This window comes from Bufo bufo, chromosome 6 (assembly GCF_905171765.1).
Source record: "Bufo bufo chromosome 6, aBufBuf1.1, whole genome shotgun sequence".
Classification (NCBI taxonomy): Eukaryota; Metazoa; Chordata; class Amphibia; order Anura; family Bufonidae; genus Bufo; species Bufo bufo.
In genome coordinates, this window is record NC_053394.1 from 260,231,964 (window position 1) to 260,244,972 (window position 13,009).

A 13,009-nucleotide genomic window follows, 5' to 3' on the forward strand; every position below is an offset into this window, starting at 1 on the left:
AGAGCGCTGTCTGCAGCGCCCTTCGCATTTTATGTTGGCTCTGGCGGGACTACGGTCCCCTCGCCTAATACCATTTCCTCCTCTTCGGGTGCAGTGTGGTATGATTCTTTCCGGATTGGCGCCCTCGGTGCTTCAGTCTGATCTGCTACCAGGTTCGGGCCGCTCTTCTTGGGAAGGTCACCCAACTTCTCTTGGGTGCTCGCTTATACAGGTCTGGGGGACCTCCACCTTGGGTTCTTCAGGGTATTCGCCTTCTGCGAGGCGGTGAACCGGGCGTCTCTGTGTAGCGGTGTTCTGCTTTTGAGCTGTCCTATGGCCTCTCTGTTGCCCACTCCCCCTTTCGGTTGGAGGGTGTTATACCGGCCTCTGTCTCGCCTGCCTTTTCTCGCCGGCTCTGTTTGGCTCCCACTCGGTACAGATCATTCCGATGTGGCGTCTGTTCCGGCCACGCTTCAGAGGCTGTTCCTTCACTGCCCTTCCCTCTGGGGAGAGCATGGTTGTTCATGTGGATGGTTCTGGTGTTCCTTTTGAGTCTCCCTTGTCCACACTGGCTGTACTAGCTGTGTGCCTAGTTACCGGGTCTACCGTTTTCTGTCCTCCCGCTGGGTGCAGATTGCGTTTTTTCCATTTTAGGCAATGTTTCTGCTTTGGATTCACCTTCTCGGTAACTTGGGAGGACTACCATTTGGTCAGGATTGTCTTTTAAATCTCCCACACCGGAACTGTAGTCCGTCTTCCTGTGGTGGCTACATTGGCTTCGGCTTTAGCCTGTCTTGTCCTGGCGGTTGCTGGGCGGACCCTTCGGTTCCTGTCCGTTTGTCCTTCTGCTTCCCCACTCTGGGGGGATACGGGACAACCTTGCTCGGGGGCCGACGGGACCAGTTCTACCGACTGTTCTACCCGTGTTACGGGTCTGCGCCTGATCATTGGGTTTTCACCCGCTTGCCCAGGCAACTCTAGTGGGCTCGCTAGTGTTCGCTTCTAGCCGAGTTTTTCGTCCAGGATCTGTGGTAGGACTTAGGGCTTTACCTGGGGTTCTGTGGGAAGCTGGGCGTTCCCCCACTCTGCCTTTCTCCATGGTTCTGTCTTTCTCCAGTCCGGCCTGGACCTGGGGCTGGGACTCTGTTGCTTGAAGTATCAAGTGTCATTCCTGTCCTTCCTCTTTCAGCGTTCCCAGGCCCTCTGGGCCTGTCAGGAACTTCTTCCAGGGAGCGGCTCTTGGGTTCCTTTGTACTGTCCTCCGGTACCGTCCTGGGAACTACATACTAGGCTCTTGGCGCTCCAATTTTTCCTTGGAGCCGTTACAGAAGTTCCCTCTACTAACAGTTGGGTTTCTGTAGCCATCGTGTCTCTGATGGGTGCCTGAGTGGCGGCCCTTCTTGTTCCGAGCCTTCTGTCTTCCCCCAGGACAGGGCTGTTCTCCATTCCGTCTCTTCCTTCCTTCTGAAGGTGGTGTTTGTCTTTCATTTCATTGAGGCAGTCGTCCTCCCCTTCCCACCCCAGGGAACGGACACTTCACCGATTTGGACGTTGTTTGGGCCTTGCAGTTTTTACTTGGAGATCTCCGACTCTTGTCGACATTCGGTCTCTTGTGTTTCCAGGAGGTCCGCGCAAAGGGTTGACGGCCTCCAGGGTGGCTTTCCTCCGCTTTCTCAGAGTGGCTCTTGTTGTGGTTGCCGCACCAGGGGCAGGGTTCTGCTTTTGGTGTCACCATTCATTTGGCCAGAGTTGTCGGTTTTTTCCTGGGCCGGAGGCATTAGGCTTCGGCCATGCATTTGTGCAAGGCGGTCACTGGTCTTCCTTGCACACCTTACCGAGTTCTACAGGGTGCATACTCGGGCTTCGGCGTATGCTGTTTTGGGCCGCCTGGTCTGCAGGCGGCGGGTTTTTTGATGCCTTCGGGTGCTTCGCCTTGGTGCTGTGGTCCCTCCCCCTTTGGACTGCTTTTGAACGTCCCAAGGTCTTCTGTGTCCCCCAAGGAAACTGGGCGAGAAAACGAGATTTTTGTATAACTTACCAGTAAAATCTCTTTCTCGCTCTTTCCTTGGGGGACACAGCACCCACCCATTCTTTGTTCTTCTCTGACTGTTTCCGAGTTTGTTTTACCCTTTGGGTAGTTGGCTTGTTGGTTCCAATTTTTGGACTTTGCCTTTTCTCACTACTTGGACACGCAACTGGCAGTCTCTCTCTCCAGGCTGAGGGTATAGCTGTGGAGGAGGGGCTTAACAGTCTTCACTTAGTGTCACGCCTCCTAGGGAGATGAGCTATACCCAAGGTCTTCTGTGTCCCCCAAGGAAAGAGCGAGAAAGAGATTTTACTGGTAAGTTATACAAAAATCTCGTTTTTTCTTCCCGCCGTCCGAGTTGATAATAATAACCTATGCCGAGGATAGGTTATCATTTCCTGGATAACCTCTGTAAATTGCATTTTATTATATATATATATATATATTACAGAAAAATTTGTGTTGATTTTAAGCAATGTATTTTTACAGTAATTTCTTCCTATTCTAAAACAACAATCACCAGTTTTAATAGAGATGTGTGGATGACGTGAGGACCTTTGACAAATAAAAGGTGTTTCTGATCTTACCTTTTTTGTCACCTTCTTTCCCACAGACCTTATTCCAGCCTCAAACAACATTTTATAATAATCTGGCCAAGGACTGTGTTGTTCAGGGCTGCTGTGTGGACCTTTTCCTCTTTCCAAACCAGTATATCGATGTGGCCACACTTGGTGTTGTTCCCTTCCAGACTGGGGGCTCCATTTACAAATACACATTTTTCCAGGTAAGCATTTTAACGTATTCTTTTAAGCTTCAAGCAAGAATGTAAGCATGCAAGTTTCATATACATCTTATTCCATTAGCTTTATGGATGTTTCCTTTTACAAAAAAAATGTATTTACTGGGAAAAACTTTGCTTTATCTTAACAATTTAATCCTTGCTTTTTCCCCCCGTAATAGATGGAAACTGATAAGGAGAGGTTTTTAAACGATCTGCGCAGAGATGTCCAGAAAGACATTGGCTTTGATGCAGTTATGCGGGTCAGAACTAGCACTGGTGAGTATTCTAGGATACTACTGAAGGGACTATTCGCTTTGGCCATCCATTTGTTATAAAGGATGTGAGACCATCAGCAACCCACTGTATTCTGTGGGGAAACCTGGCAGCAAGGGTTTAGTTCCCCTGCAGCACCACCACATGAGAAATGAAGCGTTACATAGTTCTTGTTGAAATCCGTGGGCTGACAAACCCAGTAAACACTGAAAGGGGTTGGCCAATTTGTTATAATGTTTAGGAATAACCCATAAACTGGTTTTGATCTGATGTATGTCTGTATCTCGCATCATAACTTACCCCTGAAGTTCTGAAGGAGGCCCCCTGTTCCCCATCTGTGGCCTGTGTAAACACTCCAGTCCTTCAGCGCTGCATCCATAGGTCACAAGATAGCGGCGATGATGAGATTCATCAATCTATGGACGACGCACAAAACGTTGACATGGATGAATCCTGTCACCGCGATCATCTAGTGACCCATGGACGCAGCACCAGAGGATTGGAGTGTTTACACAGGCCACAGATGGTGACCAGGGTCCTTGTGCAGCACACCAGAGGTAAGTTATGGTGTGACATACAAATGTATTTTACATAAAAACTGTTAATGGGCTATTAAACATTTTTAAAAACATGTCTGTAACCTTTCTGGGGATGGGGTTATCAATAGTTGAAAGAAATTTAGGGAATAAAAAAAATTCACATCACCTCTCTTCCAGGCATTCGGGCAACTGACTTTTTGGGGGCTTTTCACATGAACAACACCACAGATGTTGAACTGGCAGGGTTGGATTGTGATAAAACAGTAACTGTTGAATTCAAGCATGACGATAAACTGAATGAGGACGTTGGCGCTCTTCTTCAGGTAGGCATGGCAGAGGAACATTCAATGTTACAATGTAAATTAAATTACCAGTATGTAAGATCCAGAAGCATCTCAAGTAAAATCACTTAAAGTGTAACTGTCAAATTTTTTTATTTACTTTTTGCTAGTTTATTAGAGCTAGGCATGTATACCTGAGTTAGTCAGTCAATGATTGTCAAACAATCTCTAATTACCTTTATAATAACAGCTTGCATTAATGTCCTCTGTCCCTTTCCACTGCTCCCTTAAAAGACAGTTGCTATGGCTTGTCTGTCTCCGGCTAGGAAGACAGAGGGGCGGTCCTTCACACTGCATGCCTGCATTAGGGTTCAGAGTGAGGAGGCGTGTCTCTCAGTAATCCAATCTGATTGGCTGGCAGGGAGCTGCTGGCTACAGCAAGTGTGTATGGGAAGTGAAGAAAAGCAGTTTTGGCCTCAGAACTGTCAGAGGAGCCATCTTGAGCAGGTCCTCATATTGTAAATGTTTAAACAGCTGTAACTAAGGGAAAAACTCAACTGGAAAAACTGGTATGTGACGAAATTAAAGAATGCTTTATGCATAATTCTGCTGCAGCAGTAGCATATGCTAAAATTAATTTTTGTTGATTAAAACATGACTGTTACACTAACCCTTTTCAGCCCTGGAGTTTTTTTTTTTGCTTGCGTTTTCGTTTTGCACTCTCTGCCTTCCCAGAGCCATGACTTTTATTTGTCTGTTCACATAGCCATATGAGGGCTTGATTTCTGCGGGACAAGTTGTACTTTCCAACGCCACCATTTAACCCCTTTAGGACCAGGCCATTTTTTGCAAATCTGACCAGTGTCACTTTAAGTGATGATAACTTAAAAATGCTTTGACTTATCCAGGCCATTCTGAGATTTTTTTTTAGTCACATATTGTACTTCATGACACTGGTAAAATGAAGTAAAAAAAATGAATTTTTATTTATAAAAAAAATTCCAAAAATTAGTAAATTGCATATTTCCAAGTTTCAATTTCTCTACTTCTATAATACATAGTAATACCTCCAAAAATAGTTATTACTTTACATTCCCCATATGTCTACTTCATGTTTGGATCATTTTGGGAATTATATTTTATTTTTTGGGGCTTAGAAGTTTAGAAGCAAATCTTGAAATTTTTCCGAAATTTTCAAAAACCCAATTTTTAGGGACCAGTTCAGGTCTGAATTCACTTTGCAAGGCTTACATAATAGAAACCACCCAAAAATGACCCCATTCTAGAAACTACACCCCTCAAGGTATTCAAAACTGATTTAACAAACTTTGTTAACCCTTTAGGTGTTCCAAAAGAATTAATGGAAAATAGAGATACAATTTCAAAATTTCACTTTTTTGGCAGATTTTCCATTTGAATCCATTTTTTCCAGTTACAAAGCAAGGGTTAACAGCCAACCCAAACTCAATATTTATGGCTCTGATTCTGTAGTTTACAGAAACACCCCATATGTGGTCGTAAACCGCTGTATGGGCACACAGCAGGGCGCAGAAGGAAAGGTATGCCATACGGTTTTTGGAAGGCAGATTTTGCTGGACTGTTTTTTTTTTTTTTTTTTGGGCACCATGTCCTATTTGAAGCCCCCTGATGCCACCCTAGAGTAGAAACTCCATAAAAGTGACCGCATCTAAGAAACTACTCCCCTCAGGCTGGGTTCACACCTGAGCGTTTTACAGCGTGTTCTTACGCGCTGTAAAACGCTCACAGGCAAAAACCAATGATTCCCCATGGGCATGGTTCTCACCTGAGCGTTTTACAGCGCGGACGAACGCTCTGTAAAACGCCTTACACCCCATGAAGTACAGGAGCTTCTTTGGGGCGTATTGTCGCGTGTAACACCTGTTTTTCATTGTACGCCTCTGTGGCCAATAGCAAGAACGCGTGTACGATGCACGTTTCCAAAATACAAAAACGCCCCAAAATACGCCCAATAAAAACGCCTGTAAACAGCTCTTATCGAATACGCTCAGGTGTGAACCCAGCCTAAAGGTATTCAATCTAATTTTACAAACATCATTAACCCTTTAGGTGTTCCACAAGAGTTATTGGCAAATGGAGATGAAATTTCAGAATTTTAAATGTTTTGCAAATTTTCCATTTTTTCCAGTAACAAAGAAAGGGTTAACAGCCAAACCAAACTCAATATTTATGGCCTTGATTCTGTAGTTTACAGAAACGCCCCATATGTGGTCGTAAACTGCTGTACGGGCACACAGCAGGGCGCAGAAGGAAAGGAATGCCATACGGTTTTTGGAAGGCAGATTTTGCTGGACTGTTTTTTTTTACACCATGTTTCATTTGAAGCCCCCCTGATGCACTCCTAGTGTAGAAACTCCAAAAAAGTGACCCCATTTTAGAAACTACGGGATAGGGTGGAAGTTTTGTTGGTACTAGTTTAGGGTACATATGATTTTTGGTTGCTCTATATTACACTTTTTGTGAGGCAAGATAACAAGAAATAGCTGTTTTGGCACAGTTTTTATTTTTTGTTATTTACAACATTCATCTGACAGGTTATATCATGTGGTATTTTTATAGACCAGGTTGTCACGGACGCGGCGATACCCAATATGTATACTTTTTTATTTATGTAAGTTTTACACAATGATTTCATTTTTGAAGCAAAAAAAAATCATGTTTTAATGTTTCCATAGTCTGAGAGCCATAATTTTTTTCAGTTTTTAGGCGATTACCTTGGGTAGGGTATGATTTTTGCGGGATGAGATGACTGTTTTATTGGCACTATTTTGGGGTGCGTGTGACTTTTTGATCGCTTGCTATTACACTTTTTGTGATGTAAGGTGACAAAAAATTGTTTATTTAGCACAGTTTTTATTTTTTACGGTGTTCATCTGAGGGGTTAGGTCATGTGATACTTTTATAGAGCCTGTCGATACGAACGCGGTGATACCAAATATGTATACTTTTTTTTTATTTATATAAGTTTTACACAATAACAGCTTTTTTAAAACAAAAAAAATTATGTTTTAGTGTCTCCATATTCTGAGCCATAGTTTTTTTATTTTTTGGGCGATGGTCTCAGGTAGGGGCTCATTTTTTGCGGGATGAGGTGACTGTTAGATTGGTACTATTTTGGTGGGCAATATAGTAAGGTGACAAAGTTTTCCCCCAAAAAAATTAAGTTTCAAGTAAAAATAAACAAACGTCATTTTCCCCAAGTAAAGTTAAAAAAAATTGGTAAAAAATAGAGGGGGGGGGGGGGTATACATATTAGGTATCGCCGCGTATAAACATATTACATGACCTAACCCCTCAGACGAACACCGTAAAAAATAAAAACTGTGCTAAATAAATAAATCATTTTTTTGTCACCTTACATCACAAAAAGTACAACAGCAAGCGATCAAAAAGGCGTTTGCCCACCAAAATAGTACCAATCTAACCGTCACCTCATCCCGCAAAAAATGAGCCCCTACCTGAGACCATCGCTCAAAAAATAAAAAAAACTATGGCTCAGAATATGGAGACACTAAAACATCATTTTTTTTGTTTTAAAAAAGCTGTTATTGTGTAAAACTTATATAAATAAAGTATACATATTTGGTATCACCGCGTTCGTATCGACAGGCTCTATAAAAATATCACATGACCTAACCCCTCAGATGAACACCGTAAAAAATAAAAACTGTGCTAAATAAACCATTTTTTGTCACCTTACATCACAAAAAGTGTAATAGCAAGCGATCAAAAAGTCACACGCACCCCAAAATAGTGCCAATAAAACCATCATCTCATCCCGCAAAAATCATACCCTACCCAAGGTAATCGCCTAAAAACTGAAAAAATTATGGCTCTCAGAATATGGAAACATTAAAACATGATTTTTTTTTTTGCTTCAAAAATGAAATCATTGTGTAAAACTTACATAAATAAAAAAGTATACATATTGGGTATCGCCGCATCCGTGACAACCTGGTCTATAAAAATATCACCTGATCTAACCTGTCAGATGAATGTTGTAAATAACAAAAAATAAAAACTGTGCCAAAACAGCTATTTCTTGTTATCTTGCCTCACAAAAAGTGTAATATAGAGCAACCAAAAATCATATGTACCCTAAACTAGTACCAACAATACTGCCACTCTATCCCGTAGTTTCTAAAATGGCGCCACTTTTTTGGAGTTTCTACTCTAGGGAAGCTTCAAATGGGACATGGTGTCAAAAAAAACAGTCCAGCAAAATCTGCCTTCCAAAAACCGTATGGCATTCCTTTCCTTCTGCGCCCTGCCGTGTGCCCGTACAGTAGTTTACGACCACATATGGGGTGTTTCTGTAAACTACAGAATCAGGGCCATAAATATTGAGTTTTGTTTAGCTGTTAACCCTTGCTTTGTAACTGGAAAAAAATTATTAAAATGGAAAATCTGCGAAAAAAGTGAAATTTTGAAATTGTATCTATATTTTCCATTAATTCTTGTGGAACACCTAAAGGGTAACAAAGTTTGTAAAATCAGTTTTGAATACCTTGAGGGGTGTAGTTTATAGAATGGGGTCATTTTTTGGGTGGTTTCTATTATGTAAGCCTCGCAAAGTGACTTCAGACCTGAACTGGTCCCTAAAAATTGGGTTTTTGAAAATTTCTGAAAAAATTCAAGATTTGCCTCTAAACTTCTAAGCCTTGTAACATCCCCAAAAAATAAAATATCATTCCCAAAATGATCCAAACATGAAGTAGACATATGGGGACTGTAAAGTAATAACTATTTTTGGAGGTATTACTATATATTATAGAAGTGGAGAAATAGAAACTTGGAAATTTGCAATTTTTTAACAAATTTTTGGTAAATTTGGTATTTTTTTTTTTATAAATAAAAATGTTTTGTTTTTTTTTACTTCATTTTACCAGTGTCATGAAGTACAATATGTGACGAAAAAACAATCTCAGAATGACACTTTTACTTATGACACTTTTACTTCCCTAAGACGCACCATTCCCTGGTGCGCTTAAAACTCAGTTCTCCGTACACCGCTGACAGCTCAGTGTTGTATGGAGTACACATTTTATCAATGGGGCCACAGGAGCGCACATTGTTGTTCCTGCCTGTTCTCCCCATAGGATTACTAACTCCTGGCATAGCACATGGGTACCCTGTAACCATGTGCTATGCCAGGATTAGCTGAGCGGAGCAGGCTCCTGCTTCACTAAGTGCTGACGTGCAGTTCTCTTAGCTTAGCGGAGCAGGCAGAAATAGGAGCCCGCTCCGCTCAGCTAATCCTGGCATAGCACATGGTTACAGGGTATCCATGTGCTATGCCAGGAGTTAGTAATCCTCTGGGGAGCACGGGCAGGAGTAACAATGTGCGCTCCTGCCCGTACTTACGGCGCTGCTGCGGCCCCATTGATGAAATGTGTACTCCATACAACGCTGAGCTGTCAGCGCGTGTACGGAGAACTGAGTTTTAAGCGCACCAGGGAATGGTGCGCCTTAGGGAAGTAAAAGCGTCATAAAAATAGAAAATCGATTTTAATAAAGTATATTAGAAATAGTTTTATTAGGGACAACATATTAAAAAGTTTTGGTTACTCTTTAAGCATTTAACATTTTTGGGTTATTGGTTTCTTTCAGTGCGCTATATTGTACACCAACTGTGGAGGTCAGCGTAGACTACGTATACACAATATGGCTTTGAATTGTTGCACACAGTTGGCAGATTTATATAGAAACTGCGAGACGGACACACTTATCAACTACTTTGCCAAGTTTGGTAAGTCTACGTTCATCATTTGTAAAGTAATAGTACAGTCTGTTACTAGTGTGCAGCTTTTCTTTGAAAGTTTACTTGAGATACGAGCTCTGTTTTATATCCTGTATAATGTATAATAGTTCCCCAACTTGAAAAGTTAACATTTTATAATTCCTTAGTTCTGGTACAGATCATATATGTATTTATAGTAATCTGAGTTTTAATATGGCATCATGGTGAAATGTTTAAAGTGTACCTAAATTATTATAACTTTTTCTTTTAAATTTTTACAAATATATCAAATATTATTTTGTATTACTTTTATTATTTTACTATTAAAATAGGTCCCCAACTTTCAGGCCTTTTGTACAGCGCTTTTTACTGCAGCGCATACAGAATCCATACACCGTAGCCATATAAGCAGTGTATGGATTTAGATTTCTACAATATGTGCTGGAGTGAGCACCGTACTGGCAAAATAAATAAAAAATCAATGCAATATATTACAAAAAGTTTTAGGGCATTTGTAACAGTTGTAGAAAAAAAAAACTTTATAAAAGTTTAGCTACACTTTTTAAAATGAGGCTCCTTGGTATGTATTTGCAAATCATTCAGAGTAGCATTCACAGTTTTGCTGGTTGCTACTCGTAGTTGAGTAGTCAAAAAACTTATCAGACACAAACCTAAAATCTCACCTCAGCTTTTTACCTTTATCTGTGGATTCACTTAAAATATGAGCTGGTGTTTAAAGTAGGATATATACGTTATAGACTACCTATCACCTCTCCTGTCATGTCTGTTTTAGTAAATTCTGCATTCTCTATGAATTGACCATTCTGGAGTATCTTATCTCATAACTATGTTGTGTCATTCCTCTTGTCAAAGGGGTGTGATCCAGTACAGTCTGCCTGACCGCAACCCGGCAAATATGCCACAGCAGTCTTCACCTGGCATATTTGCCGAGTTGCGGCTGTATCTCTGCGGGTTCCCATTATAATTAAGCAAGGCTTTAGTTTCTGGCAACGCCGGAATATAGAGAGATCCGACAGGCTGTTCCCTGCCGAAACAGCCTGCTGGATGTACAAGCACTAGTCTGAAACTAAATTGCGCTGGTACCGCAATTTATTTTATACATTTTTGCATGTTTAATTGGATCGGGGCAGCTGATATCCTTTTAGGTACTCAGCAGCGGCTCTGTATACTATTGGCTTACAGAGTTAATGACCCACTGACAGCGCATGTACAACCATACTATACTTAATACAAGTCTGAAACTAGCCTTATACAACAACCCTTCGGTTTTCTTATGACTAATATCTGTATCTGTTTGAACTTTTGCAGCTTACAGGGGAGTTCTAAATAACCCAACCAAGACTGTTCGAGATTCCATGATCAATCAATGTGCACAGATCCTGGCCTGTTATCGCAAGAATTGTGCCAGCCCTTCTTCTGCTGGACAGGTAACTAGTTCTTTATCAAGGCAAAAACCTTTCTTTTCTTTTTTTTAAGGTATATAGAAAGAGAACTCAATTTATGAAACTTTTCTTTTGTTCTAGCTAATCCTCCCAGAATGTATGAAGCTGCTTCCAGTCTACCTGAACTGTGTACTCAAAAGTGATGTGTTGCAGCCTGGTCCTGAGGTGACCATCGATGACAGGGCCTATGCCCGCCAGCTCGTTTCTTCCATGGATGTTGCGGATAGCAATGTATTTTTTTACCCAAGACTTTTGCCTTTTGTAAGTGCCTTTTCAATTCCCCCCCAATAGGATCAATATAAAGTATGGAATTTGCCACCACAGTAGAATAACCCCTAACAGATGCTATTCTGGAGCAGCTGTCGATTTGACATCTTAGCACCCACTGTTAGGCCTCTTGCACACGAACGTTGTGTGCCCCTGGCAGTATTGCGGGTCCATTCACTTGAATCGGTCCGCAATCACAGAGATGTGAAACGGAAGCACGGATCTGTGCCTCCGCACCGCAAAAAAAAAATAGAACTTTGCAGTGCGGACGGTTCACTTTTGCGGACGGTTCACGGGCCCATTCAAGGTCCCCCAATGCACGGAACGGATGCACAGCGTTCGTGTGCAAGAGGCCTTATACTGATTCCAGCATTGCATAGGTTACAGAAAAAAGTACACATTTGGTAAAAAAATAAAAATAAAATCAGTATGCGAATGGAAAAAAAAAGATATGGCTACCGAAACACTGTTACACAACAGAATGCAAAGGCTTAGCCATGGTGGGGGCCGTTACTCCGGCCTATACAATGTACAAAATGAGATACGGTTGGTAGCTGTAATCAGATCTTTGCTACCTTCATAACTGCTTATCCTTGCTGTTACTACATATGAATAATTATACTGTGTGGGGGCAACAAGGAGACATTATACTGTTTGGAGCAACAACCTGTAGCCCCCATATAGTATAATGTCTCCTTTTTGCTCCCATAGAGAATACAGTAATGTCGCCTTGTAACCTCTAAAGGACAGAAAACCTTGGCAGGAGGGCCCTGGCCTGCCTGAGGTCCAGACTGGACAGTGGAAGTAGATGGAGTCTGTCACACACAATTTGCTGCATGTTTTTGAGTGTTTTCTTGTTTTTTCTAAATGGGCATTTATCGATTTTAACAGATTCATGTGTACCCATCATTTCATAAAACTTCAAACATGTCATAGTGCCGTACTAAGTTTTGGTTGGTGGGAGTCCAGGTGGAGAGACCCTGACTGGTTGGTAAAACAAATCTGCTCTTCTCTGAGAGCTAAGTGAGTACTATACACTTTCTATGGATACTGATGGGGAACTTGGATTGTGTCCCCCACTACAGACAGCAAGTAGTGATCATGTCTGTAAAGCGCTGTGGAATATGTTGGCGCTATATAAGTCAGTAAAGTAAATATACTTTGTGTTTGGCTCTGCAAGGAGAGCCATGCAATACAGAAGAGGCAGGGCACTCAACAGGGCGCTTCAGACCCTTCATTTTAAAGATTGGTCAGTGGGTCACTATGACATGTCAAAGCTTTATGAAATGACAGAATTAGAGGTATTCCGGTTTTAGTGATTACACTTAGAAAATAGGATGTCGAAGAATTTTCTAATTTACATCTATGTAAAAAAAAAAATTCTCGCACACCTGTATTATATCTGTGCATTTGCGTCTCCCTAAGGAAAAAAAGTACAGTCCATTTTAGTCCTGTAAAATGCATCCATAGGAGAGCTGGATAGTAGTAGAGTAAAAATGGCATCAGTCATGTGACCCTCAAAAGTATCATGTGACCTGGCTTTTAGTTAACTGCCTAGGTATCTAACAGGTGAATATTAGTGAAGTAAGGAGCAGAAAATATACAGTACTACCACCTGCTG

At 41.5% G+C, this 13,009-nt stretch overlaps 1 protein-coding gene across 2 annotated transcripts in view; it reads left to right on the top strand.

Annotated features, from left to right (window-relative positions):
- SEC24C (SEC24 homolog C, COPII coat complex component) overlaps window positions 1-13,009 on the top strand; it is a 77,578-nt gene that overhangs the window by 53,942 nt on the left and 10,627 nt on the right. For both annotated transcript variants that reach the window (XM_040434862.1, XM_040434863.1), the window contains 6 exons: window positions 2,619-2,789; window positions 2,966-3,062; window positions 3,776-3,921; window positions 9,529-9,667; window positions 10,988-11,106; window positions 11,203-11,382. In XM_040434862.1, coding sequence (XP_040290796.1) covers window positions 2,619-2,789; window positions 2,966-3,062; window positions 3,776-3,921; window positions 9,529-9,667; window positions 10,988-11,106; window positions 11,203-11,382 — 852 coding nt within the window. The remainder of the gene's footprint in view (window positions 1-2,618; window positions 2,790-2,965; window positions 3,063-3,775; window positions 3,922-9,528; window positions 9,668-10,987; window positions 11,107-11,202; window positions 11,383-13,009) is intronic.